Source organism: Mobula hypostoma, chromosome 25, assembly GCF_963921235.1.
Source record: "Mobula hypostoma chromosome 25, sMobHyp1.1, whole genome shotgun sequence".
Lineage (NCBI taxonomy): Eukaryota > Metazoa > Chordata > Chondrichthyes > Myliobatiformes > Myliobatidae > Mobula > Mobula hypostoma.
The window spans coordinates 33978527-34006142 of NC_086121.1; the positions used below are offsets into that span (position 1 = coordinate 33978527).

Sequence of the window (27616 nt, forward strand, 5' to 3'; positions counted from 1 at the left end):
GGAAAGGCCTGCCACTGTGCCCTGAGAATGTTACCTGGGTTTTTGGATGTGGTCTTGGACTACAGAGCTTTTTCCAGTGGTATAGTTTTATGTATTCTGTGTTTTCTACCCAATCATTCTCATTTTTCTTGTGTGCCCATGGATGGGTGATTTGGGGGTCAATGTGCCTTTTCTATTTTTATTCGCTTTTTTGTGCAGGGAGGAGGGTTTTTCGGGATGATGATTGTGCCACTATTCTTTTCTTTCTTGGTTTGCTGGCTATCTGGAGAAGAAGAATTTCAGAGTTGTATACTTTGTTAATAAATTAACCTTTGAACCTTTGATATATGCCAGTGACATTAAATCTGATTCTGATGTGAGATGTGATATCACAGTGGCAGTTGTTGCACAATTGTGTAATTGCAGTAAGATGTCTCTACTTAAACATTATATTCTCTTACTGCAAAGGCTAACATATCCCATGCCTTCTCAACCACATGCTGCATAGTATGCTTGAGTTCAGTGACCGATATACAAGGGCAGTAATGTACATTGCAGCTTCCTCTTTTCAAATCTCTCATTGTTCATCTTAGTATTCAGATAGTGATCTGCCTTCCTGTTATTGCCACCAAAATGGAAATTGTACGTTCTCCCTGTGACACTGTGGTTTTTCTCTGGGTGTTCCAGTTTTCTCCCACATTCCAAGAACAAATGATTAAGTTTAGTGAGTTGTAGGCATGCTACGTTGTCAACACAATTCTCACTGAGTTGACTTGATGCAAACTGCACATTTCACTGTATGCTTTGATGTACATATGAGAAGTAAAGTTAATCATCTAATCTAATCTTTCTTTCTACCTTCTTTCTCAAACAGCAGAGTTATGTTAGTTACTCTGACTGCCAATATGCCATCTATTTCTTAGACATTTCCTTAAGTCCCTAGAATGTAAACTACTGAGCCCTGGGGATTTATTAGCTTCATTGCGATCAATTTCCCTGACATCATTTCCCTTCTCATTATTGATATTCTTCACTTCCTTCCTCAGTCAAGGTCCCCTGACATTTCTGGAAGATTATTTCTGTTCTCCTTTGTAAAACAGAATCAAGGTATTTGTTCAGTTTTCTGCCATTTCATTACTTCTGGTTACAAATATCCTTGCTGAGTTTCAGACTATTGTCAGTTTTGAACCTTGTTACTATTTTATTGTTGTTCCTGCCAAGAATGAACAATTGTTGTAGTTCATCCACACATTTATGCCATTGTCAATCTGTTGTCAACCCTGAAGTAGTGTTGCCCAATCTATCTCAGATTTGGGTCCAAGTTGCTCTTACCATAAAAAAAGATTTAAATAGATAATTTATTAATTCAATTTGTATGTTGTGTTTATACTGTAAAGATTGAAATGTCAACTTTCAAATCCATGTCAGCTGCAGTGATTTAAACATCAACTGAACACAGTAATTGAACATAAAGCTTTTGATATTTATGATTCAGCTTCATACTTACAAGATTTGAGAAATACTGTGTGATGGTGTTAAGACAATTTGGTGGTTGACTCCAGAGGGTAAGAGATGTTTGCTGCTTTATTGATCAATGGCTCAGTTTTACAGTGGGCAATGACATTTCCAGCTAAAAGAATGTCAAAACTAACAGCAACAAATGTCATCACTATTCACCTTCGCTGTCCAAATTGGTCTCTCAAAAATTTCACGTTCTGTGGCCATTTATTCATTATATGTACAATGTCTATAAAAAGTATTCACTCCACTTGGAAGTTTTCGAGTTTTATTATTTTACAACTTTGAATCACAGTGGATTTAATTTGGCTTTTTTGACACTGTTCAACAGAAAAAGACAATTTCGTGTCAAAGTGAAAACCGATCTTTACAAAGTGATCTAAATTAATTACAAATATTAAACACAAAATAATTGATTACATATGTATTTCCTCCCCTTTAATATGACACACCAAATCATCACTGGTGGAGCCAATTGGTTTTAGAAATCACATAATTAGTTAAATGGGGATCCATTTTTGGATACCTGTGTGCAGATAAGGTGTTTCAAATGATTGTAGTAAAAATACACCTGTGTCTGGAAGGTCCAACTGTCGATGAGTCATTATCCTGGCAAAAGCTACACCACGAAGACAAAAGATCACTTCAAGCAACTTTGTGAAAAGGTTATTGAAAAAGACAAGTCAGGAGATGGACACAAGAAAATGTCCAGGTCAGTGAATATCCCTTGGAATACAGTTAAGTCAATCATCAAGAAATGGAAAGAATATGGCATATCTGTAAATCTGCCTAGAGCAGGCCGTCCTCAAAAACTGACTGACCATGCAAGAAGTGGACTAGTAAGGGAGACTACCAAGAGACCAATGACAACTCTGGGGGAGATACAAGCTTCAGTGGCTGAGATGGGAGAGACTATGTATACAACAACTGTTGCCTGGGTGCTTCACCAGCCGCAGTTTTATGGGACAGTGGCAAAAAGAAAACCACTGTTGAAAAAAACTCTCATAAAATCTTGGCTAGTGTTTGCCAGAAGGCATGTGGAAGACTCGGAAGTCGGCCGGAACAAAGTTCTATGGTCTGATGAAACTAAAATTGAGCTTTTTGGCCATCTGACTAAATGCTATATTTGGCATAAGCCAAACACTGCACATCATCAAAAACACACTATCCCTGTCGTCAAGCATGGTGGAGGCTGCTTTGTGCCATGGGGATGCTTCACTGCAGCAGGCTCTGGAAGGCTTGTGAGGGTAGAGGGTAAAATGAAGTAAAATACAGGGAAATCCTGGAAGAAAACCTGATGCAGTCTGCAAAAGAACTGTGACTTGGGAAAAGATTTGTTTTCCAGCAAGACAACGACCCCAATCATAAAGTCAAAGCTACACAGCAATGGCTTAAAAACAACAAAGTTATGTCCTGGAGTGGCCAAGTCAGAGTCCAGACTTCAATCCAATTGAAAATTTGTGGCTGGACTTGAAAAGGGCTGTTCATTCATGATCCCCATGCAATCTAACAGAGCCTGAGCAGTTTTTCAAAAGAAGAATGAGGAGAATTTGCAGTGTTCAGATGTGCAATGCTGATAGAGACCCTTCCATACAGACTCAAGGCTGTAATTGCTGCCAAAGATGCATCTACTAAATACTACCTTGAAGGGATGAATACTTATGCAATCAATTGTTTTGTGTTTTATGTTTGTAATTAATTTAGATCATTTTGTGGAGATCTGTTTTTACTTTGACATGAAAGTCTTCTTCTGTTGATCAGTAGCAAAAAGCCAAATTAAATCTACTTTGATTCAATGTTGTAAAACAATGAAGCGTAAAAACTTCCGGGGGGGGGGGTGAATACTTTTTATAGGCGTTGTAAATAGCATCTTTTATTAATGGAATAACAAGGTTTGTATTTTATTTGTGGTTCCGCAGTGTAATTCATGAGTGTCATTTGATATTTGCTAGGTATGAAAGTGCACACATCACCTGTGGAGTTTCAAATCCATGTCCGCTGCAGCGATTTAAATGTCATTTGTGAATCAAAGAAAATGGTATGTTCTTGTCTTACTCATGTTAACAGTTCTAATATTTGAATGCTTTTGGCATCGTAGGGCATTTATGCAGACAAGTGCCTGAAAATAGCAGAGGAGATGGTATGTTTGTGACCAGGGGATTTGCTGTGTACAAAAAATGGATGGGGGAAGAGATGATAAGGGAAGAATAATGGTACATGCTTAAAGAGGAAAGAAACCAGAGAGGGTGAGAAACTGCAATGGGGAATGAGGGAAGAAAGGTTGATATTGTGTGAGTAAAGTATCTAACCACTGGTATGCGTATCATATCAGCCCTTCAGAAAAAGGTCATATAAAAATGATGTGCTTCTCATAAAGATTTTTTAAAATTACTTGCAAGATCTATTGCTAGAATCGCCGTTTCCTATTTAATAAATAATTGACATTCGTGATTGGTAAATGACTTTCAACATTGGAGGATGGCAGTGAATCATGTGCAGTTAAAACAAAATGCAAATGATGTATTTGCAAAGTGGTCATGTAATCTCTCAGCCTGTTTATGTAAACTTGCAGTTATTGTGTTATTAGTAAATGATCTTCAGTATTGAGAACTGCGGGGTTTACGTTTTCCTTGGAAAATACTTGTCTTAGAAGTGGATGAATAGGAGGATTGGGAGACTATGGATACTCTTTTGCATAGGTAATCCTTAAGAATTGAAGATAACTGCTTCACTCTCGTTTTTCTAGTTGTGTGGTGGCTAATATGGAAACAACACACTCCACAAGGATTAGGAGTTGACTGACAGGCTGGGTAGTTTGCAAGGTGATGGGCTTCTTCTCTTACTTAAGCAAGTATTCAGCGTGTTCCTGATGGCTGGATTCTGAATTCTTGATCCAATATTGATTACTTCACTTGGAGTAGTTGTAGGTCAGGATTCCCAGATATAATTTGGGACACTGCATTTCTTCAGTTGGGTATTGAACATGTCATTGGATCTTTTGCTTTGACAATGTGGTAATCTCTTCATGTGACAGAACGCTGAATTGCATTAGTACAGAAGTCAAACTTTAACAATGCAAGCGATGTGTCTTTCCCAGTGTAGCCAAATGAGTGTAATTAGAACTTCAAACTGGGGAGGTTTAGGTGACCTAGGTCCTACAGTATAATTGTTGAAGGTTGAATAATTTCTTATTAATTCTGAAGATTATCTCCATTCCTTGGGAAAATTTTGTTGGAGGTGAAGTGCGACATTGGGTGAAAAAGATTAAGGAATGAGTTGGGGCAACATTGCATCTTTGTTTGATTCTAGCCTTCATTAAGATTGGCTTTGTGAAGATCTACTGTAAAGGACATCTACAGCCCAATTACCCGAGGGCCCAACCCACTGAGAGAAAAGAGCAGAGTAAACTCATCAGGCACAGAGAGAAGTCTTTTTATTAAATTTTCAAAATTATAAACACAGTAACAATGTTGATACAAAGAAATTGGAATAATCTTAATAAACATATACAAAAAAGATTTAAAGTAACATAGGTATAATAGACTTCCAAACTCATAATGAAATTAGTCATAAAGAGAAAAAAGAAATAAAAAGAAAAAAATATATATATAAACCAAGAAAAAAACCCCAAAAGAAAAAAAAACTGAATACTAAACCCAAAAAAAAAGAACAAAACAGGGCTAGACCAATATCTTGAATCAGACATGTTCAGTAATGTCATCAACTCCGCTCCTCTATTCATATAATTTGAGTTAATAAAACAGATTCGGGAAGGTCAAATTACATCATATGAAAATGTTGCATAAAAGGTTTCCAAGTTTCTTCAAATTTAACTGAAGGATCGAAAATATCACTTCTAATTTTTTCTAAATTTAAGCTTAATATAGTTTGAGAAAACCATTGGAATGTAGTAGGAGGGTTGGTTTCCTTCTAGTTCAATAAAATAGATCTTCTGGCCATTAAAGTAACAAATGCTATCATCTGACAGGCTGAAGAAGACAAAGATCTATGTTCTACCATTGGCAATCCAAAAATTGCCGTAATAGGATGGGGTTGTAAATCAAAACATAGAACTGGTGAAATAATATCAAAGATATCTTTCCAATATTTTTCCAAAAGAGGACATGACCAAAACATATGAGTTAAAGAAGCCACCTCAGAGTGACATCTATCACAAATAGGGTTTATATGGGAATAAAAACGGGCTAATTTATCTTTGGTCATATGGGCTCTATGCACTACTTTAAATTGTATTAATGTATGTTTAGCACATATAGAAGAAGTACTAACTAATTGAAAAATTTTATCCCATTTCTCTATAGGTAGTCAAAGTTGAAGTTCCCTTTCCCATTCATTTTTAATTTTATCAGATATACCTGGCTGTAATTTCATAATTATATCATAGATAATTGCTATTAATCCCTTCTGAAAAGGATTTAAACCTAAAATTTTATCAATAATATCAGTAGGATATGAAGTCAGAAAGGTAGGCAACATAGTGTTTAAAAAATTTCTTATTTGTAAGTATCTAAAAAAATGGGATCTAAGCAAATCAAATTTCTTAGATAACTGCTCAAAAGACATAAAACAGTAAGTCACGAAAACATATTATACCTTTCGTTTTCCATATCAAGAAGGCTTGGTCCATAACCAAGGGTTGAAAAAGGAAATTAGATATAATAGGACTTGATAACGTAAATTCATTCAAGCCAAAAAATTTACGAAATTGCAACCATATTCGCAATGTGTGTTTAACTATAGGGTTATACATTTGTTTATTCAATTTAGATAGTACAAAAGGAAGTGAAGATCCTAAAATGGAAGCTAAAGAAAACCCTTGTACAGAATAGCCTTCAAGGTTTACCCAATGTGGGCTTGGAGTTATATTCTAATCTTGTGTCCAAAATATTAAATATCGAATATTAATTGCCCAATAATAAAATCTTAGGTTAGGCAATGCCAAACCACCATCTTTCTTGGATTTCTGTAAGTATTTTTTACTTAATCTGGGATTTTTGTTTCGCCATATATGTGAGGAAATTTTAGAATCAATAGTATCAAAAAAGGATTTAGGAATAAAAATTGGTATTGTTTGAAAGGCACAGAGAGAAGTCAGTGTCTTCAGGAAGGAATGCCCCAATACCATAACTGTATCCTTGAACTGATTGCCCTGGGTTTTGGCCTGCAGCAATATATTAAGCCCTGCCGTGTTGCAACTCCTTATTGACAAGAGGTTGAAAAGGCCATGAATCAAACACTTCAAGGCATCAATAGAAGGCTTTATACCTGCTGATATTCTGAAATTCAATAGTGAAGAGCTGTTGTGCTGACTGCAGTTTCATCATCTGTACTTTGAAGATGAGGTTATAGGAGAGGACCTCAAGTATGTAGTAATTGTTACCATCTTCAAAAACAGTTATCAGGTCTGACAATGGCATCTAGAGAGGGGTCTCCAAGGTGTCTGCCATAGGGAAGGTCATAACCAGTCTTCTTTACAATTAGCCTTTCTCAGTGACCAAAGATTGGCTCTCAAATTGAGGTATGACTTGTGTACATGTGGAAGCATAATGGACATAGTCTTCCTCTTTTGATAATTCTAAGAAGACTGCAGAGGTCAGCACCAGTTACTATAATTTATATTTCAATCCCATTAAAGTCTTTGACTTTGTCATTAATGAGGAACTGTGGATTATCTGCAAATTCTGCGGACAACAAAAACCTAGCTCCATTTACTCCATGATGGCATGCAAGCCGTGATTCAGATAACACAAATACTTAAGTTCCAAGTTCAACCGTACACATGTATTCTACCAAATGAAGCAATATTCCCCTGGCCCAAGGTGCACTACACCAGGGGCCCCCAACCTTTTTTGTACCACGGACCGGTTTATTGACAATATTCTTGCAGACCGGCCGACCCGGGGATGGGGGGGTGTAGGGTAGCCAACGGACAAGAGTAGCAGTCAAATACGGGACACTTGTGTTTACACCGAGGAAGACTACCATGACCATGAAGCTTTGTGCATGCACCTGTGTGCGCATGTGTGACGTGTACGTGCCGATTTTTTTCACTACAAATCGTTTTGGTGATTCTGTTCAGTGAAACTGCACTGTACATACATTATTTCTGCTATATGTAGGCTGTGTTTTTATCATATCATTACTGCTTTTACTATATCTTAGTGTTGTTTTAGGTTTCATGTGTTATTTGGTATGATTTGGTCGGTTATTTTTTGGGTCTGGGAACGCTCAAAAATTTTTCCCATATAAATTAATGGTAATTATTCTTCACTACTCCATTTCGGCCCAAAAGGTTTCATGGGAACGCTCTTCCTTAGCGGGGGAAATACGGGACAAGGGCTATACGGTATGGGAGACACCAATTTAGCCCAATATACGGATGTCCCGGCAAATACGGGACAGTTGGCAACCCTGGGGGGGGGGCGGTGTTAATCACGACTGGAATATAGGTGATACGTCAACTGTAAGTCACTTATTAGTGGCTAATACACTCAATTTAGTTTCTAAAAGGGTTTATCTAACGAATTTAATATTAAACACACCGCGCATATTTTCCTCGCATGAATAATATGATAAGTCAATTATAAGTCACTTATAAGTCAATAGCATCATAACATTTTAAGTAACGTTTGGATATTAAACACACAACACATATTTTCCCCGTATGAACATATAAAATCATTGCAACACACCAATATCGCTGAATCAGTTGGAGCCCTGGGCTTGTTTCCCTGCAACAAGACGGTCCCATCGAGGGGTGATGGGAGACAGCGACACTCGAAGGGGGTTCCTTGTGTCCAGTCTATTCTGCAATTTAGTTTTCGTTGCATTCATTGCAGAAAACTCCGCTTCGCAGCGATATGATGTTGGAAATGGAAGCAACATTTTCAGTGCTTCCGTGGCTATCTCAAGATATTCAGCCTTGACTTTGATCCAGAATGCCGACAGAGATGTTATGTCAAACATACTTTTCAGCCCGCCGTCATTTGCAAGCTCGAGGAGTTGATCTTTTTCCCACGCTGACATGGATGACCTCGTGTGCATTCAAATTCAACAGTGGGCGTGACAGGGAATGAGGAAAGGTGCACCTGACCTATATCGCCAAATCATATCGTTTTCTCGTGGCCCGGTAACGCATGTTTTGCAGTCTGGTACCGGTCCAAGGCCCAGTGGTTGGGGACTGCTGCACTACACAGTACATCTGCAGTATTGTGCAAAAGTCTTAGACACATTTTAAAAAAAAATTCTGTGAAGATGCTTTCAAAAATAATGAAATGAAAATCTTCTAAATATCAAAAGATTTTCTATAAAGAGCAGTAAATAGTAAAAAAGCTAAATCAAATCAATATTTGCTGTGACCACCCTTTGCTTTTAAAACTGCATCAATTCTGTTCAGTACACTGTCATACAGTTTTATAAGTAAATTGGCTGATAGGTTGTTCCAAGCATCTTGAAGAACTTACCACAGTTCTGCAGATTTTGTGTCTCTCGCTTGTTTCTGCTTCTCTCTGTAATCCCAGATCGCCTTGATAATGTTGTGATCAGGGCTCTGTGGAGGCAATACCATCTGAAACCATAAGCCTTTTGCACAGTATTATAACTCACACACATAACACATAATGTAATATTACCACAAATAAATTAGCAGGTAATAAGGTGCATAGATGATACTAGTTTAAAAAGTATAAAGTACAGGCACTTCATACATGATGAGACCTAGGTGGTGGCAGGGAGTTACATCTTACATCTTCGGGTAAGAAGCTGTTTCCCATCCTAACAGTTCTTGTCTTAATCCTATGGTACCTCTGGCTTGATGGTAGGGGGGTCAAAGAGCTTGTTAGACGGATGGGAGGGATCACTGACAAAGCTAAGGGCCGTTGATATGCAGCACTCTTGATAAGTATTTCTAACCTGAGAAGGAGAGACTCTGATGATTCTTTCAGTAGTACTCACAATTCTTTGTAGGGACTTGCAGTCAGGTGCCTTACAATTCCCCTTCCAGACAGTGATGCAGCTGGCTAGCGCACCTGTAAAAATTGTAAAAATTTAACATTCAGCAACAGTACTGAAAGAAAATATAGTGCATATAGGGTTAATTTTTAGAGAGAGAGCTGAAAAGCAAGGACCTTGTCAGACTTGTATAGTATTTTGGTATAACTACATTGTGTGCTATGTATAACTTTGCACTTCCGCATGAGAAATAAAAAGAACTACAGCTGACACGTTTTCCAACGACTTTGTTTGAATGATGTTGAGAAAATACTTCCATCTTTAGTCATCTGTCCAACATATCCTTCATGTGTTGGCAAAGTTAATAGTTTCTTCATGTCTTCGCAAGGTTCCAGTTCACTTTTAAAATGGCAGTTTATATAACCCTCTTGCTGTTATTGGCAGGTGTGTATAACTTTCCTGTATTTCTCTTTCCCAAAGTTTTAAAAGTTTTCCCTGTTTTTTTTCTCCTCTTGGCCTTCAGAGATACAGCAAGCTTTGTCTGACTTGCAATGTTCCCAAAGCTAACACAGCAGTTAGACTTGAACAGTTTTAAGCAATCCTGATACCTTTCAGATTTGTCAAGCTTCCCTGTACATCTTCTGAATGTTTTGTTCTCTTAAGTTTTATAAATAAAATCAGAAAATAATGTTTTTTCCTTAGAAATCATATTTAATTTCATTTGGTTGTCCCAAAGTCCTTTACCAGCCATTATGTCATGTTTGCAGTGTTACACACTACTAGCTGTAACAACAAACAATATGATAACCTGATTTAGATATCGGTTCAATGACAAGAACTAATCTGAGCTCCATAACAAGCTCCATGTGTTTTTGAGTATGGTTTTAGGTTCAGTTGTATTTGTGCCTACATGCGGTCATGGCTTCAGTACTCTACTTCACCCAACTGGCTCCAGTCCTGTGTAAATCTGGATTTTGTGCTTTGGACCAAGGCTTGCATTGCTTCTGGGCATTAGAATGGTGTTATTTTGTACAGCTTTGACAACTAGCTGAGGGGATATGGTGCACCTGGCTTTCCTTCAAAAATATCTGCTACAGGAACAGCACAAGCATTTTTCTAAACTCAGCCATAACTTAAATGGCCCCAAATTCTAGGCCATTATCTTCAGATTATCAGATGAGATGATCGAAGTGCCAGTACGCAACTATCAGAGGTACTTTCATATCTTCAGTTTTTCCCTCTGAAAAAGATAATACAACTTCCACATTCTTCAGAGAACACTGGATCCTTCTGTGACAAGAGAATTAAGAAAGAGTGGCCATCAGTGATAAATGAATGATGAAAGCAACGAACACTTCCAGCTGAATCCTAAAGCTATAACTCAAAGGAGATTCTGTTGAGGAAAGTAGAGTAATATATTAGTCCTTTCATGGGACTGGATTCAGTTAATAAAAAATATGAAGGAGACCTAGAAATTATCCAGCTGAATGGATTAGCCATAATAGCATGAATATTTATTTCTGCATCTGGCATACTACTCAGATTGTTAATGTTAACTATTGAACCATGGCCAGTCCTGTTTTGCCTTACACAGTGCAAAGGAGGTCACTTTCTGGCTTCTAAAATAGACTGATGGAAGGACAGTTGTTGTCTAGATGGGCACGTGAAATGACTAGACATAGAAGGTTATGGATCAAGTGCTAGAGGATGGGATTAATATAGATGGATACCCATTGGTTGGTGTGAATGTGATGGTCTGAATGGTCAGTTTAGAGTGTAAAAATCCATGAATTGAATCCCAGAATGGTTACATCATTGATAGAGTCATAGAAAAGTATAACAAAGAAACAGGCCCTTTGGCCCATCTAGTCCATGCCGAAGCACTTAAACTGCCTACTCCCATCAACCTGCACCTGCACTGCAGCCATCCATACCTCTATTGTCCATGTACCTATCCAAACTTCTCTTAAACATTGAAATCAAACTTGAATGCATCACTTCCATTGGCAGCTCATTCAACACGCTCATGACCCTCCAAGTAAAGAAGTTTCCCCGATGTTCCCTTTAAACTTTTCACCTTTCATCCTTAACCTATGACCTCTCATTGTCCCACCTAACCTCAGTGGAAAAAAGCCTGCTTGTACTAACTCTATCAATACCACTCATAATTTTGTATATCTCTATCAAATCTCTCCTCAATATTCTATGTTTTAAGGAACAAAATCCCAATCTTTTCAATCCTTCCTTTTAACTCAGGTCCTCCAGTCTTGGCAATATCCTTGTAAATTTTCTTTGTACTCTTTTAAACTTACTTACATCTTTCCTGTAGGTAGGTGACCAAAACTGCACACAGTACTCCAAATTAGGTCTCACCAATGAACATCTTATATAACTTCAACATAACGTCACATTTCCTTTGATACTTTGATTTATGAAGGCTAATGTGCTAAAAGCTTTCTTTACAACACCATCTAACTGTGCCACCACTTTCAATGAAATATGCCAGATTCCGCTGTTCTACCACACTCCTCAGTGCCCTACTGTTCACTGTGTAAGACCTGGTTGGTCCTACTGAAGTGCAACACCTCACACTTGTCTACATTAGATTCTGTCTTGATACTTTTCAGCCCATTTTTCCAGCTGGTCCCGATCCTGCTGCAAGCTTTGATAATCTTGCTTGCTGTCTACTACACCCCCAATCTTGATGTCATCTGGAAATTTGCTGATCCAATTAACCACGTTATTCTCCAGATCATTGATACAGATGACAAACAACAATGAACCTAGCACCAATTCTTGTTGCAGTCCACTAGTCATACGCCTCCAGTCAGAGAAATAACCATCTGCTACCACTCTCTGGCTTCTTCCACAAAGCCAGTATCTAATCCAATTTACTGCCTCATCTTGAATGCCAAGTGACTGAATCTTACTGACCAACCTCCCATGTGGAACCTTGTCAGATGCCTTTTTAAGTCCATGTAGACAACATCTACTGCCTTGTCTTCATCAACTTTCCTGGTAACTTCCTCGAAAAAATCTATAAAATTGGTTAGACATGACCTACCACACACAGAACCATGCTGACTATCTCTAATCAGTCCCTGTCTATCGAAATACTCATATCCAGTACCTTAGAATACCTACCGATAACTTTCCCACTACTGATGTCAGGCTCACCAGCCTGTAATTTCCCAATTTATTTTTAGATGTATGTCTTTTGGCTCACCAAGTCTGTATTGGCTCTCTTTAATCATGCTAATTTAACTTACTCATCCCTCTCCATGGACCTTCAAAACCTATGATTTCAGAAATGTATTTATCTCCTTTTGGGCTGCACAGTAGAATTTGCTGCCACAATGACTCAAGCAGTCCTTCCCCCTTATTCTAAAAATGTTTCTTTACTTTCATTTTGTGTCCCTTAGCTCTTGTCTCCTCAAACAATAAGAAATATTTATCTCTATCTATGCTTTCTATTCTCAGACTTCTGTGCAACCACCTCTGTTACAAGAACTATCTCCGCTTCCCCAATCTTTCCAGAAAACAAAACCACTCATCTCAGGAGTCGTTTTGTTAAATCTCTTATGCACTGCCTTTAAAGCTTTCATGTTTTTCTATACAGTAGTGTGATGACCATGATTGGGCACTGTACTCCAGTTGTTGAATCAGTGTGTATTACAGCATCATGATGATTTCTTTGCCCTTGTTCTCTCTATTTTTAAGACCTCTACCTTTCCACCCAGTCCTATTGATTGTCATCAGTCCTCCTTAATTATTTTTCTTCTTAGGTAATCCCTTGGAGAGTTAAGTATTGATTGAAAAAAGTTGTTTTTTATCACCTACCCTGTTATCATTAGGAGCAAGAGGATTATAACTTTTTGGTTTGCATTAATGTTGGTATCTTTATTCATTTTGTGCTAACTATATGAACATTGTCATATATCAAGAACACCAAGAAGAAAAAGAGTATCTTTACCGGGATATAATATTACATGCAGCATATCTTAGCCCAGAATCACTAGATGGATGATAGCTTAAGTAGAAACACTGATGCTGAGCTGTTGGACTAAATGGGCTACTTATTTGCTATAATGTACCTCATAATTCTATGGATGAATTGAGGTAAGTAGAGATACTAGGAGTCTGTTTGATTTATTCTGTGCTCAGGAAGTCAGAACAAGAAGTTGCTGTTACCTAATATGTAGGCTCTAGATGGAAGGTACTCAATAAAATGTTGTTTTTAATATATCTATGAATAATTTCAGTGTTAGTTACTTAAGTCTTTCTTTGGGATCAGTTCGCAGATGACAGAATGTAACTCAGAACCTGGCAATCGTACACACTTTACTTGTTAAATGACTGTCCTTGTACTCCTCCTCCTTTGAAATCAGTGAAATTGGCATCTGAGCTCATGACACATCCTATCTACCTGGGAGTAAAATTAGCAGCTGAATAAATTTACAGAAATCATCCCCAATATAACTTCCTGAAACAAAGCTGTGTCAATTAGTCATAAGTTATCCCAACTTTTATTTTGCAGGCTCCCAATGAGCCCCAAGATATTTTCTTGAAAGTGGAATGTGGACCTAGCCCAGAGATCAAGAAGTTCTATGTCATGATTTACATGTGAGTAACCACCACTGAAAAGAGTGAAATTGGGCACCATCTTATCATAGTGCTATGAGGCCAGAACCACTGATAGCAACAGTGTCAGAGTTCTGATCTCTGTATTTGATTTGATAATTGATCTGTGATTTACCATCAGGGAGGAGTTACAGGAATCTGAAGAGCCACATTCAGTCTTTCAGGGCAATGCCCACAAAATGCTGGAGGATCTCACCAGGTCAAGCAGCAGCAATGTGAGGCAATAAACTGTCAACGTTTTGGGCCAAGGCCCTGTAACAGGACTGGAAAGGAAGAGTCAGAAGCCAGGATAACAAGGTTGGGTAAGGGGAAGAAGTAAGGAGGGAGGGGAAAAAGTTACCATAAGTTAGAGAAATTGATGTTCATGCCATCAGGTGGGAGACTACCCAAGATTTCCCATGCTGACCTCAGCCTCTTTTATAATGAGCCTCCAAACCTTATCCTTTATACAAGTGGATTACCCTTTATCCAAAAACCAAAATCCGAAAACCTCTAATATCAGAATTTTTTTTGCGGCGGACATAACATCACAAGTAGACAATTCTACAAGGTGCTGCGAAGGTTCCTGGGCGATGCATAGGTCTCCGCACACCACGGAAAGTTCTGAGAATTGACCTCACATATTTTATGAACAGAAGTTAATGAAAAATAGAAAAACACTGAGTAAATCAAAAAATGAAGATCTTGATCGTGTACTGAAAGAGTGTTGATTTGTTGGTGTTGGAGTGAACATACGAGGGGTGATTGATAAGTTCGTGGCCTAAGGTAGAAGGAGTCAATTTTAGAAAACCTAGCACATTTATTTTTCCTACATTTACACACTTAGTCCAGCGGTTGTGGAGCATACGGATCCCTTCTTTGTACAAGTCGGTGTCTTGGACCTCCAGAAATGGTCCATAGCAGGGGTGAGTGATAAGTTTGTGGCCTAAAGTAGAAGGAGATGAGTTATTAATTTCAAACTTTCTGCATTTTCACTCAAAGAGTTGAACTGCACGTGCATGTGACAAGAGCTGTATAACTCATCTCCTTCTACCTTAGGCCATGAACTTATCAATCACCTCCACTGTGGACCACCTGGAGGTCCAAGACGCTCTCGTTACATGCACGTGCAGTTCAACTCTTTGACTTATAATGCAGAAAGTTTGAAGTTAATAACTCATCGCCTTCTACCTTAGGCCATGAACTTATCAATCACCCCTGCTGTGAACTACTTCTACAAAGAAGGGATCTATATGCTCCACGACCGCTGGACTAAGTGTGTACATGTAGTCGGGGGGGGGGGGGGAAACTATGTTGAAAAATAAATGTGCTAGGTTTTCTAAAATTGACTCGTCCTACCTTAGGCCACGAACTTATCAATCACCCCTTGTATGCCGCTTAACGGAATGCTGATCAGGAAACAACCTAAGGTATATCAGGACAAACTGAAAATTGATGGTGACTGTAAATATTCAGCAGGCTGGTTGCAGAAATTTAAGAAAAGACACGGCATTAAATTTTTAAAGATTTGTGGTGGTGACACAACTGCTGGTCATGACGCAGCAGAGAAATTCATTGATGAGTTTGCCAAAATCTAGCACACTGAACGGCATCAGTACATATGTGTGATGAACAAGTGTAAGACAAGCACTGCTTACTGGCAGCGCACAAATTCACTACTGGAAATTACAGTGATCCCAAGCTATCACATTATATATTCCAAAATCTGAAAAAATCCAAAATTGTAACACTTCCGTAACAAATCCATAACATTTCAGATAAGAGATAACCAACCTGTGATGGTCTCTAACATCATACCAACCACTGAAGCGAGGCAAACTGGCCTATAAATTCCTGTCTTTTGCCTGTCATCCATGCTTAAGAGTGGAACAACATTTGCAATTTTCCAGTCCTTTGGAACCACACCAAAAAATAGTTAGTCTTGAAAGATCACGACTAGTACCTCTACATTTTTTCAGAACTCTGGGGTGTAAGTCATCTGATCCAAATGACTTATACCTTCAAACTTTTCAGGTTCCCAAGAACCCTCTCCTTAGTAATAACGATTATACTCACTTCTGCCCCCTTACACTCTTGAATTTCTGGTGTACTTCTTGTGTCTTCCACAATGAAGATAGATGCAAAATACTTATATTCAGTTCATCTACCATTTCTTTGGTCCCCATTATTATCTCACCAGTTTTATTTTTCATCTGCCGTCCGCACTTTTCTCTATTTTTCCCTTTCTAGATCTGAAAAAAATTGGTATTCTCCTTTATATTATTGTCTACCTTACCTTCATATTTCATCTTTTCTCTCCTTATTGCTTTTTCAGTTGCCTTTTTTTTTATAAAAGGTTGCCAATCTACTAGCTTCCCACTAATTTTTGCAATATTGTGTGCCCTCTCTTTTCCTTTTATGCCATCTCTGATTTCCTTTGCCAGCCATATTCTCCCTTTAAACAGTTTAGAAACCTCATCCTCCCTTTAGAAAGTTTCTTCTTTGGGATAAACTGTTCTGGCATCTTCTGAATTACTCCCCGAATCTCCAGTCATTGCTACTCTGCCATGATCCCTTCTAATCATCTTTGGCCAATTCCTCTCTTATGCCTCTGTAATGCCTTTACTCAGCTGTAACAGTGATACATTGGATTTTAATTCAAACTTCAGGGTGGACTCTATCATATTATGATCAATGTCTCCTAAATGTTCCTTTACCTTAAGCTCCCTAATTAAATATGGCTCATTAAATAACACCCAATCCAGAACTGTCTTTCCCCTAGTGGGCTCAACCACAAGCTGCACTAAAAAGTCATCTGGTAGGTATTCTACAAATTTGTTCCCTTAGGATCCAGCACCAACCTGTTTTTCCCTTGTACCTGTATATTGAAATCACCTGTAACCATTGTAACATTGTTCCTTTTACATGCCTTTTCTATCCACTGTTGTGATTTGTACCCACTCTGCCTTTCCTTGAAGACTACATCTGCAAGAAGTGCATCCAACTGTAGCCTCTAACAATCGACATTAAGGAGCTGGAGCTGGAACTGGATGAACTCCAAATCATTCAGGAGGCTGAGGGAGTGATAGATCGGACATACAGTATAGAGAGTTATAGTTCAAGGTGCAGGCACAGGAAACTGAATGACAATCAGAAAAGGGAAAGGGATTAGGGAGCAGAGCACCCTGTGGCCACCCCCCTCAACAACACTTTGAATACTGTTGGTGGGGAAGGGGGGGAATGACCTAACAGTCACAGTAGCTGGATCTCTGGCACTCAGTCTGCCTCTGTGACTCAGAGGGGAGGGGGGAGAAGAGGCATGCTGTGGTATAGGGGTTCATTAGTTAAGGGAATGAACAGGAAGTTTTGTGGGTGAGAACAAGATTCCTGGATGATATGTTGCCTCCTGGGTGCCAGGGTCCGGGATTTCTTGGATTGAGTCTTCAGCATTCATAGGTGGGACGGTGAACATCCAAAAGTTGTGGTCCATGTAGGTACCAATGACATGGGTAGGATGAGTGATGAGGTTCTGCATAGGGAGTTCAGAGTGTTAGGTGCTAAGTTAAAGGGTAGGACCTCCAGAGTTGTGATTTCAGGATTGCTACTTGTGCCACGTGCTAGTGAGGCTAGAACTGGGAAGATTATACAGTTTAATACATGGCAAAGGAGCTGGTGTAGGAAGGAGGGCATAAAAATTTTGGATCATTGAGCTTTCTAGGGAAAGTAGGACCTGTACAAAAGGGACAGTTTGCACCTGAACTGGAGAGGAACTAATGTCTTAGTGGAAACGTTTGTTAATGCTGCATGGTGGGATTTAAACTCATTGTAGAAAACTCCTTCTGGTGTTACTTGGACACATCTTCAGTGATCAACCCGGGGTCGTAGGGTGTTTCGGGTCTTTAATCATCAGACACCCTTGCCCGGTCGACCCAGCCAGGGGTGGTCAGCCCCCGACATGTGTCCAAGTGGCACACTAATCCACGGATCCCCCCTCCAGATCCACAGCCACTGCGAGGCCTTTTCAGCAGCCTCCAGAATGTTCTTGGTGGCTCTTCTGCACTGCAGTCCTTCAACTCCAAGGAGTTTTAGTGTCTGCTGTAATGAATGGCCAGCAGAGCCCGGCACCCAACTTCGACTGGCTCACAGCGAGCTCTCCAGCCATTGTTCCAGCATTCTGCAATAAGATCTGTGTATTTAGCCCTCTTGCGCTCGTTGGCCTCTTCAATCCAGTCTTCCCAGGGTCAGTAAGTTCCAGCAGGACCACTTGCTTTGTAGACTCCAATATTAACACCACGTCCGGGCGGAGCGGAGTGGCTGTGATGTTCTCTGGGAACTTGAGCTGCCTCCCTAGGTTGACTTGGAGCTGCCAGTCTGGTGCAGTGGCAAGAAGTCCTCCCGATGAGCTAGGCCGATGTTGAGCCTTCTCCCCCACTCTTATAAAGGTGATGGACTGTTTGGGAGCGTGCTGATTTTTGCTGTCTTGAATCGCTATGCTGATAGACGTTAGGACTTGGTCATGGTGCCAGCGGTATCGCCCTTCCCCCAGTGCCTTCAGGCAGCAACTTAGGATATGCTCCAAGGTGCCCCTCTTCTGGCACAGTTGGCATGCCGGAGTGTTTGCCATGCCCCACCTGTGCAGGTTGGCCAGTCTTGGGAGAACGTCATAGACTGATTGGATGAGAAACTTGATGCGCAATGGTTCGGCTCTTCAGAGCTCTGTCCAGGTGAACTTGCGAGGTTCTGCATGCTCCCATCTAGTCCAGGCACCTTGTTTGTACATGCCGACCATCTTGCTGTATCGTTCTTCCTCCACTTCTGCTCGTGTCTCGTCCTGAACCAGTTGACACTTCTCCTTTCCACAGGTTTTGTCATAGCGTGGTTTGGGAAAACAGCCCAGTCCTGCCTGCCCCACCGCCACAGTGCCCACCAAAATATTGTGCCTCAGCGTGCCTCCGCTCTGTCGACAGCTTCCTGTGCTTTCCACTTCCTTCCAGTCTTTACGTGGATTCCTGTCGAAGTGACTTTAACATCAGAGGAGTCTCAGTACATTATAACCTCCCTGGCTTAAGTGACTTTGAATTCCTTTGATAGGCTGCTGATGGGGAGCTGCAGCTTGGTGGAATGCCCATACAGGGCAATGCTGCTTGAGGTCTGGGGAACCCCCAACCACCTCCGGAGAGACTGACTGATGGTCTTCTCCAGAGTCTCCACTGTTGACATTGGCACCTCGTAGACTAGAAGGGGCCAGAGTAGCCTTGGCAGGACTCCGTGTTGGTACATCCAGGCTTTGAATCTTCCTGGAAGCCCTGATTTGTCAATTGCGATGATCCAGTTTATCAAGTCGCTCCTGGTTTGTTGAAGTGTGGCTGTGTCCTTCAGGGAACTGTCGAAGATCTTGCCCAGGCTCTTGACTGGTTTTTCTGTCACCGTTGGAATCTGGATCCCTCCCAGGATAAAGCAGAACCGGTCAGCCACTCTTCCTTTCTTCAGGACCAGAGACCTGGACTTTGCTGGTTTAAAGCTCATCCTTGCCCATGAGATGAGCCATTCCAGCCCTTGAAGGAGCCATCTGCACCCAGGGACAGATGTTGCCATCATCGTCAGGTCATCCATGAATGCTCTTATGGGGGGCTGCCGAGTACCAGATCTAGACATGGGGCCTCTACATTCCACTTCCGCTGACTTGACAATCATGTTCATGGCCACTGAGAAGAGTGACACCGAGATTGTGCAGTCAGTGATTATGCCCTTCTCCAGCCGATGCCAGGCGGATGTTAGTGACCCTGAGGAGACTCTTGACCTGAAGTTGCTGTAATAGTCCAGAATGAGGTTTCGGATCATCTCTGGAGCATGGTGTCTTGTCAGTGCTGTTTCAACAAGCTTGTGTGGTATGGATCCATAGGCGTTGGTTAGGTCTAGCCAGAGTGCTGCAAGGTCTCCTCTGTTCTCCCTTGCCTCCCAGATCAGCTGGGTCACCACTCCTGTGTGCTCTAGTCATCCAGCTACTCTTGGGACTCCCCCCTCATGTACTGAGGTGTCTACGTATCCATTCTTCAAGAGGAACTCAGTTAAAGGTTGGGCCACAATCTTGAAGAAGATCTTCCCTTCAATGTTGAGCAATGAGATGATATGAAACTGCTCGATATTGCTTGAATCCTCTTCTTTTGGTATCCAGACACCCTCCGCGTGCCTCCACTGAGCAGCGAGCTTTCCCCTCTGCCAGATCACCTTTAAGATCTTCCAAAGTTGCACAAGGAGTCTTGGACTCCGCTGGGGTTGGGGCGGAACTTGCTCTTGCTGCTTTGAGTGCTTCTTTGACCTCCTTCAGGGTGGCCTCAGAGATGTTGAATTAGGTCACCGGTTCTGGAGGTGTCACCAGTGTCTCACATGGGCCGAGGTCCTGCTCTCTCGAGGTGTCACTGAAAATGATACTGAGATGGTGGTTTATCTCTCCTACAGAACAAGTGAGGTGGCCACTGCTTCTGTCCTAGTATCTTCTTGGTGAAGCCGAAGGGATTGGTAATGAAAGCACTGCGCTTTCGGGCCCTCTCCTTGCCCTTCCTTCGGTGCCACTCAGCCATAAGTGCCATAAGTGTGATGAGCCTCCTCTTTATGATATTTGTGAGGTCTCACAGGGCAGTTTTCTCCTCCTCCTTGGCCAACTTAAATTGGCACTTCAGAGATTTGAGTTCTTGTCACAGCTGGCTGATCTTCTGTTCCCGCCGGTTTGGTCTCGCTGGATTACTTGTTCCATGCTTTCCTTGACGCCAAACCATTCTGAGCCTATGCTCATTATGAGGGTGCACATAGTCCGGAGCTTCTGGTCAGCATTGCCCTTTGATATCGCCTCCAGAATCTTGTCTACATCCTCATCCAACTGGAGCTACTCCTTGTTAGCGGCAGGCCCCTTCACCTGACGCTGTTCCGACTTTATGCTTATTGGGGGAACTTGTGTTGCTTGGAGGTTCTGGGCACTGTGGGGAGACTCCAGGACGGGTTTCTCCTCCACCTGACCAGGTTCTGTAGTCAGCACCACAGAACTTGTAGTACTAGCTCCTGCTCCTGTGTGTCGCTTCACTTGTTCCCTCCTCAAGAAGGCCATCTTTGTCTGGTGGATCTTCAGACCTCTCAGGTTTTTGCACACCTTGCCGCAGATACAGACTATGCTCATAGTCAATTGTCCGTTTGCTTGAGTCATTGCCAATAGTTCCGTCCGATTGGGATGCTCATCCTCCCCCCCTCTCGGGCACCCCTGGGAGTATGTTTCAGAAGGGTTCTTCGTAGCTTGTTCGGGTGCTCCCTCACAGGAGCTGCAGTTCGGGGTGCTAGCCCTTGCTGCCCCATTTGCCATCTTTCCATGCTGTCTGCTGTCTCTCCAGCCGTCACCATTCTATTCATGGTCGTCATCCAGACTTTCCTGGAGGTTACTGGCTGAGCCAGATGTGGTAGTTGTAGAATACACCTTCTGCTGCTACTTGGACACGTCTTCAGTGATGAACCCGGGGTCATAGGGTGTTTCGGGTCTTTAATCATTCGACACCCTCACCCGGTTGACCCAGCTGGGGGTGGTCAGCTCCCGACCTGTGTCCAAGTGGCGCACTAATCCACGGATCCCCCCTCCAGATGCACAGCCACTGCGAGGCCTTTTCAGCAGCCTCCAGAATGTTCTTGGTGGCTCTTCTGCACTGTAGTCCTTTAACTCCAAGGAGTTTTAGAGTCCGCTGTAATGAATGGCCAGCAAAGCCGCGGCACCCAACTTCGACTGGCTCACAGCGAGCTCTCCAGCCATTGCTCCAGCATTCTGCAATAAGATCTGTGTATCTAGCCCTGTTGCACTCATTGGCCTCTTCAATCCAGTCTTCCCAGGGTCAGTAAGTTCCAGCAGGACCACTTGCTTTGTAGACTCCGATATTAACACCATGTCCAAGTGGAGCAAGTGGCTGTGATGTTCTCTGGGAACTTGAGCTTCCTCCCTAGGTCGACTTGGAGCTGCCAATCTCATGCAGTGCCAAGAAGCCCTCTCGATGAGCTAGGCCGATGTTGAGCCTTCTCCCCCACTCTTATAAAGGTGATGGACTGTTTGGGAGCGTGTTGATTTTTGCAGTCTTGAATCGCTGTGCTGATTGCGTCCGCCATAGACCTTAGCACTTGGTCATGGCACCAGCGGTATCGCCCTTCCCCTAATGCCTTCAGGCAGCAACTTAGGATATGCTCCAAGGTGCCCCTCTTCTGGCACAGTTGGCATGCCGGAGTGTTTGCCATGCCCCACCTGTGCAGGTTGGCCAGTCTTGGGAGAACGTCATAGACTGATTGGATGAGAAACTTGATGCGCAATGGTTCGGCTCTCCAGAGCTCTGTCCAGGTGAACTTGTGAGGTTCTGCATGCTCCCATCTAGTCCAGGCACCTTGTTTGTACATGCCGGCCATCTTGCTGTATCGTTCTTCCTCCACTTCTGCTCCTGTCTCGTCCTGAACCAGTTGACGCTTCTCTTTTCCACGGGTTTTGTTGGGAAATGGGAACCAGAGTGCCAGAACAGTTAGTGAAGAGGTTGTGGAGGAAGATGTTGGTAAGATCTTAGCCAAAATTAGGAATCAAAAGGTTGAGTATGGTACGATTAGTATCCTGAGCTGCTTATATTTAAATTCAAGAAGTATCGTAGGAAAGGTGGATAATAGTGCTGAAGATGAGGTAGCTGGTTTACAAACAGAGGCATTGTGTAGTGAGGGGAGGCTGTTGATGGAGCAAAATTGCAGTTAACAGGATGAGTTGCCATGTAAAAGGAGCACAAAAAGGGTGAATACCAGACGGAAGGTGTTATATTTGAATGCGCACCGTATACGGAATAATGTAGATGAACTTGCAGTACAGTTGCAGATTGGCAGATATGATGTTATAGGCATCACTGAAGCATGGCTGAAAGAAGTCTATAGCTGTGAGCTTGATATCCAAGGATACACATCGTATCAAAAGGACAGGCAGGAAGGCAGAGGGGGCAGCGTTGCCCTGTTGGTAAAAAATGAAATCAAATCATTAGAAAGAGTTTACATATGGTCGGAAGGTGTTGAATCTTGTGGATGGAGCTAAGGAACTGCAAGGGTAAAAAGACCTTAATGGGAGTTGTATACAGACCCCCAAACGGTACTAGGGAGATAGGAAATGCATGGGCAATGTTATAATAGTCATGGGGGATTTCAATATGCAGGTAGATTGCAAATTCAGGTTGGTGCTGGATTCTAGGAGGAGGAATTTATAGAGTGGCTACAAAATGGCTTTTGGAGCAGCTTGTGGTTGAATCCACTAGGGGATCAGCTATTCTGGAATGGGTGTTATGCAATGAACCGAAATTGATTAGACAGCTTAAGATAAAACAACCCTAAGGGGCAAGTGATCATAATATGGTGGAATTCACCCTGAAATTTGAGGAGAAGCTAAAGACAGATGTATCAGTATTACTATGGAGTAAAGGGAATTACAAAGGCACTAGAGAGGAGTTGGCCAGAATTGATTTGAAAGGAACACTGGTAGGGATAACAGCAGAGCAACAATGTCTGGAATTTCTGGAAGCAATTTGGAAGGCACAGGATGTATACATCCCAAAAAGGAAGAAGTATTCTAATGGAAAGGTAACACAACCATGGCTAGTAAGAGAAGACAAAGCCAACATAAAAGCCATATAATAGAGCAAAAATTAGTGGGAAATTAGAGAATTGGGAAGTATTTAGAAACCAACTAGAAAGCAATTAAAATAGTCATTAGGAAGGTAAAGATGGAATTTGAAAGCAAGCTAGCCGATACTATTAAAGAGGATATCAAAAGTTTTTTCAGGTACATAAAGTGTAAAAGAGAGTTGAGAGTGGATGCTAGAGAGGTAATAATGGGGGACGATGAAATGGTGAATGAACTGAATGAGTATTTTGCATCAGTCTTCACTGTGTTCTAACTTAATCCTCAGTTATTCCCTCAACAGAAACTCCTGCTTTTCCTATCTCATCAGTACTTACTTGGACCATGACAACTGGATCTTTCACCTCCAAGTTTCCCTGCAGATCTGATGAGATGTCCCAATCCAGGCAGACTGGCTTCAGGCAGATGACACAGCATCTATGGGAGCCAAGTCTTTTTGTATATTTAAGGCAGAGGTTGATAGATTATTGACTGGTCAGGACACGAAGGGATATGGGGAGAAGGCAGGAAATTGGGGCTAAGAGGGAAATTGGATTAGCCATGATGAAGTGGCAGAGCAGACTCGATAGCCAAATGGCCTAATTCTCCTCCTATAGCTTATGGTCTTATGGTCTCTGGGACTCTCGATCTTTGCAACAGAGAATTGTGTACATTCCCCTGAATATACTATCCCCAATTACAACTACATTTCTCTTCTCTTCTACCTCTTAAATGGCTGTCTGAATGACAGTGTCATACTTCCTACAGCCCCCACTCTTATAGGGAACATCACTCTCAGACCTGCTGAGCAAGCTCAAGGGCTGAAGCTTCTCTAGCCCTGCCTCATTCACAGTCACACACTCTTGTTCCTGGCCACAGACCAAATTTGAAACAGTTAATTTAATTGGACTTACTGAAACGCAGTATCAAAGTAATACTCCCCACTCTTGATGTGTTTGATATTCAGGTTCCAGGTCATTAATTTTGAGCCTGAGTTCCTCAAGCAACTGATACTTGCTGCAGATCTGGTCTTTGGGAACCATAATGGGGTCCACTAACTCCTTATCTTTCAGCTGCAACATACCACCTGGTCCTCCATCCTCCCTACTTCGTAATCGATTGTATTTTGGGGTTTTTTTTTGGATATTTGGTATCTTCTTAACTACTATGTTAAAAAAAAACCTTACCTGACACTAATAAAAATAGCTTTCCTGTTCTTATTTTCCACCCTGCTGAAGCCTCTCCAGCCAAAGCCTCAGACCTCAGACTCCTACACTGGCCCACTCATGCAGTAGTTGATCCAAAACATCTTCCAGCTTTTCTTGCCAAAGCCTCAGTTTCCCAATCTGATCCTGACCACTCCTACAATGGCCTCTGAGTAGATATTATTTTGCTGTGACTTAACCTTAGGGTTTTCTGCATGTTGTACTGAAACTAATGAAATAACGGAAGAGGGAAATATTTGTAAGCAGTTCAAGAACCTCCTAATAAATTTTGCAGGGATCCGTGGCTGGCCGTGCCAATCCAGATATGGCAGTTCTATGTCCAGTCACTCCACCGGATAGATGTCAACTGTGTGGTCGGCCAGCGGACCCAGTTATCACTGGTGTTGCGAGGGACACAATCTACACGAAATGTAGCTGCCTACACTTCAAATACTGAAGAGCTTGAGGTAACTGGAAATGTTTTATCAGATTAGTCAGATCAAGAAGCTGCAAATTGAATTCAATTCAAGAGGGAAAACACAACAAGAAAATATGCAGTTACTTGCTGGAGAATGAAATGTTGATGGATGTTAGATTGCTTGTCTGCAAATCCCTGAAGGTAGCAGGCCAGGTAATTAAGGTGGTTCAGATGGAATCTAGTATACATGCCTTCATTGGCTGAGTCACACAAGAGAAAAGCAGAGAAGTCATGTTGAAGCATATGAGACATTAGTTAGTCTACAGCTAGAATATGATGCACAGTTCTGGCCACCACAGCACAAGCAAAAAGGATTTATTCAAGGATGGCAAGGGGGATCTGGCTGAGAGGAGGAGTTGAAGTCAGGGTAGATAAATCATGACCATGTTGACTACAGAACAGTTTTGAGGGAGGTGACCTACTCCTGCACCAATTTTCCTGTGTTATTAGAATCAGGTTTGTTATCATCAATATATGCTGTGAAATGTGTTGTTTTGCCATTAGAATTCCTAGCAGTCCATGAACTCAATGGGCTCAATATTCTTCTTCTGCACTTTCTATCAGAGTTCAAACTATTTTTTTTAATCAAAGTACATATATGTCTCCATATAGAGCCCTGAGATTAATTTTCTTGCAGGCATTCACAGTAAATACAAAGAAACAATAGAATTAATGACTGCATACAAGATGGGCAAAAGGCAACAAAGTGCAAATGCAAAATGAGAAAAAAACAAAATAATAATAATAAATCTATAGATATTGAGAACATGAGATGAAGAGGTCTAAAGAATTATAGTTGATAAGGGAAGTCTACCAAGGCCTTAGTTCTTTTACTTGGAACAAAGGACTTTGAGAGGATTTTACTGAAATGTGTAAAATAGAAGAGCCCCAGACTAAGTAAACAGTAAGTACTCATTCCTTTAGCAGTAAATTTGGTAAATACCAGGATAGATTTAACTTATTTGGTAGATGGATTAGAGTGGAGCCGAAAAGTAATGTTATACTTAGAGTGGTAAGTTGCTGCCTGAAGGTGTGGTAAATGCAAATTCTCTCTCATCGTTTAAAGTATATTTTGCACTTGAAGATAGTCAACTTGTAGACCAAGATCATCGAAAAAGGATTAATCAGAGGTCTATTTTTGATAAGCATGGTCATAATGGACTGAATTGCTTCTTTCCATGCTATAAATTTCAATGATTTTGTTGTATAAATGGTAATTATCTTCAGAACTTTAGGAAGTGGAGGTGGGAACACAGAATCTCATTTGCCACGGAACTGGACTGATGAATTTATGTTCAGCTTCAGCAATTAGCTAAGGAATTTGTGGCAGTTTTCACTCTGTTGCTATAATTAATAAAGACATCAGTTAACTGGGAGTCCTGGAAACAGGGAATCAGTGAGCTGAGAATCAGGGCACAAACTAGAATTGGATGAGCTGGGAGTTGGTGTACTGAGCATTGATGGCGAGTGAGAATTGAGATAACTGAGAACTGAATGAGCTTAGCTATGTGAGCATTGGTCGAGTGAATCAGGAGAGAGGTGACAGAGAGAACTGATGGTTTTGAAACTATATCTCCCCAAGTGTAAACTTCCTTAGGATTGTTCAACATAGTAATTATCTGTCCTGAAGAAGGGTCTTGGCCCAAAACGTCAACGGTTTATTCATTTCCATAGATGCAGCCTGACCTAGCATTTGTGTGTGGTGCTCTAGATTTCCAGCATCTGCAGGATCTCTTGTGTTTATAGTAAATATGTTTCAAAGTTGGCATTTAGATACTAAACATTATTTTATATTTTTTTATCACCTAGGTTATGCCAGCAGATGTCTTCCTACTTCCACCACACGTGGTAAAGGATCTGCACGTTACCATCCGGCCTCAGATGGAAGGAAATAGGTGCATCTATCTGAATGTGGTGGATGTAGATTTCCGTCAACTGGTGGCGTCTTGGCTTATATTTTTAATATGTAAACAACCTGCCATCTGTAAGGTAACAAGAATTAATGGATCTGAACTACTATAAGGAAGAAATATATTAAGTAAGGATATTGGGTCTTTTCCATATTCTACCTTCTTACCATATGACTGAGAACAATTCATCTTGCTCATCATTTCCTGCTTTGTATTTCCTGCTCACTGGCACATTTTCTCACCCTCTTCTTTGATGTTTCCTTCTTCTCCC

At 41.2% G+C, this 27616-nt stretch overlaps 1 protein-coding gene across 2 annotated transcripts in view; it reads left to right on the forward strand.

Moving 5' to 3' along the window:
• The window catches only part of nphp4 (nephronophthisis 4), a 427697-nt gene that overhangs the window by 390406 nt on the left and 9675 nt on the right, over nt 1-27616 (forward strand). For both annotated transcript variants that reach the window (XM_063033463.1, XM_063033464.1), the window contains 4 exons: nt 3450-3535; nt 14006-14091; nt 25253-25424; nt 27245-27424. In XM_063033463.1, the coding sequence (XP_062889533.1) occupies nt 3450-3535; nt 14006-14091; nt 25253-25424; nt 27245-27424 (524 nt within the window). The remainder of the gene's footprint in view (nt 1-3449; nt 3536-14005; nt 14092-25252; nt 25425-27244; nt 27425-27616) is intronic.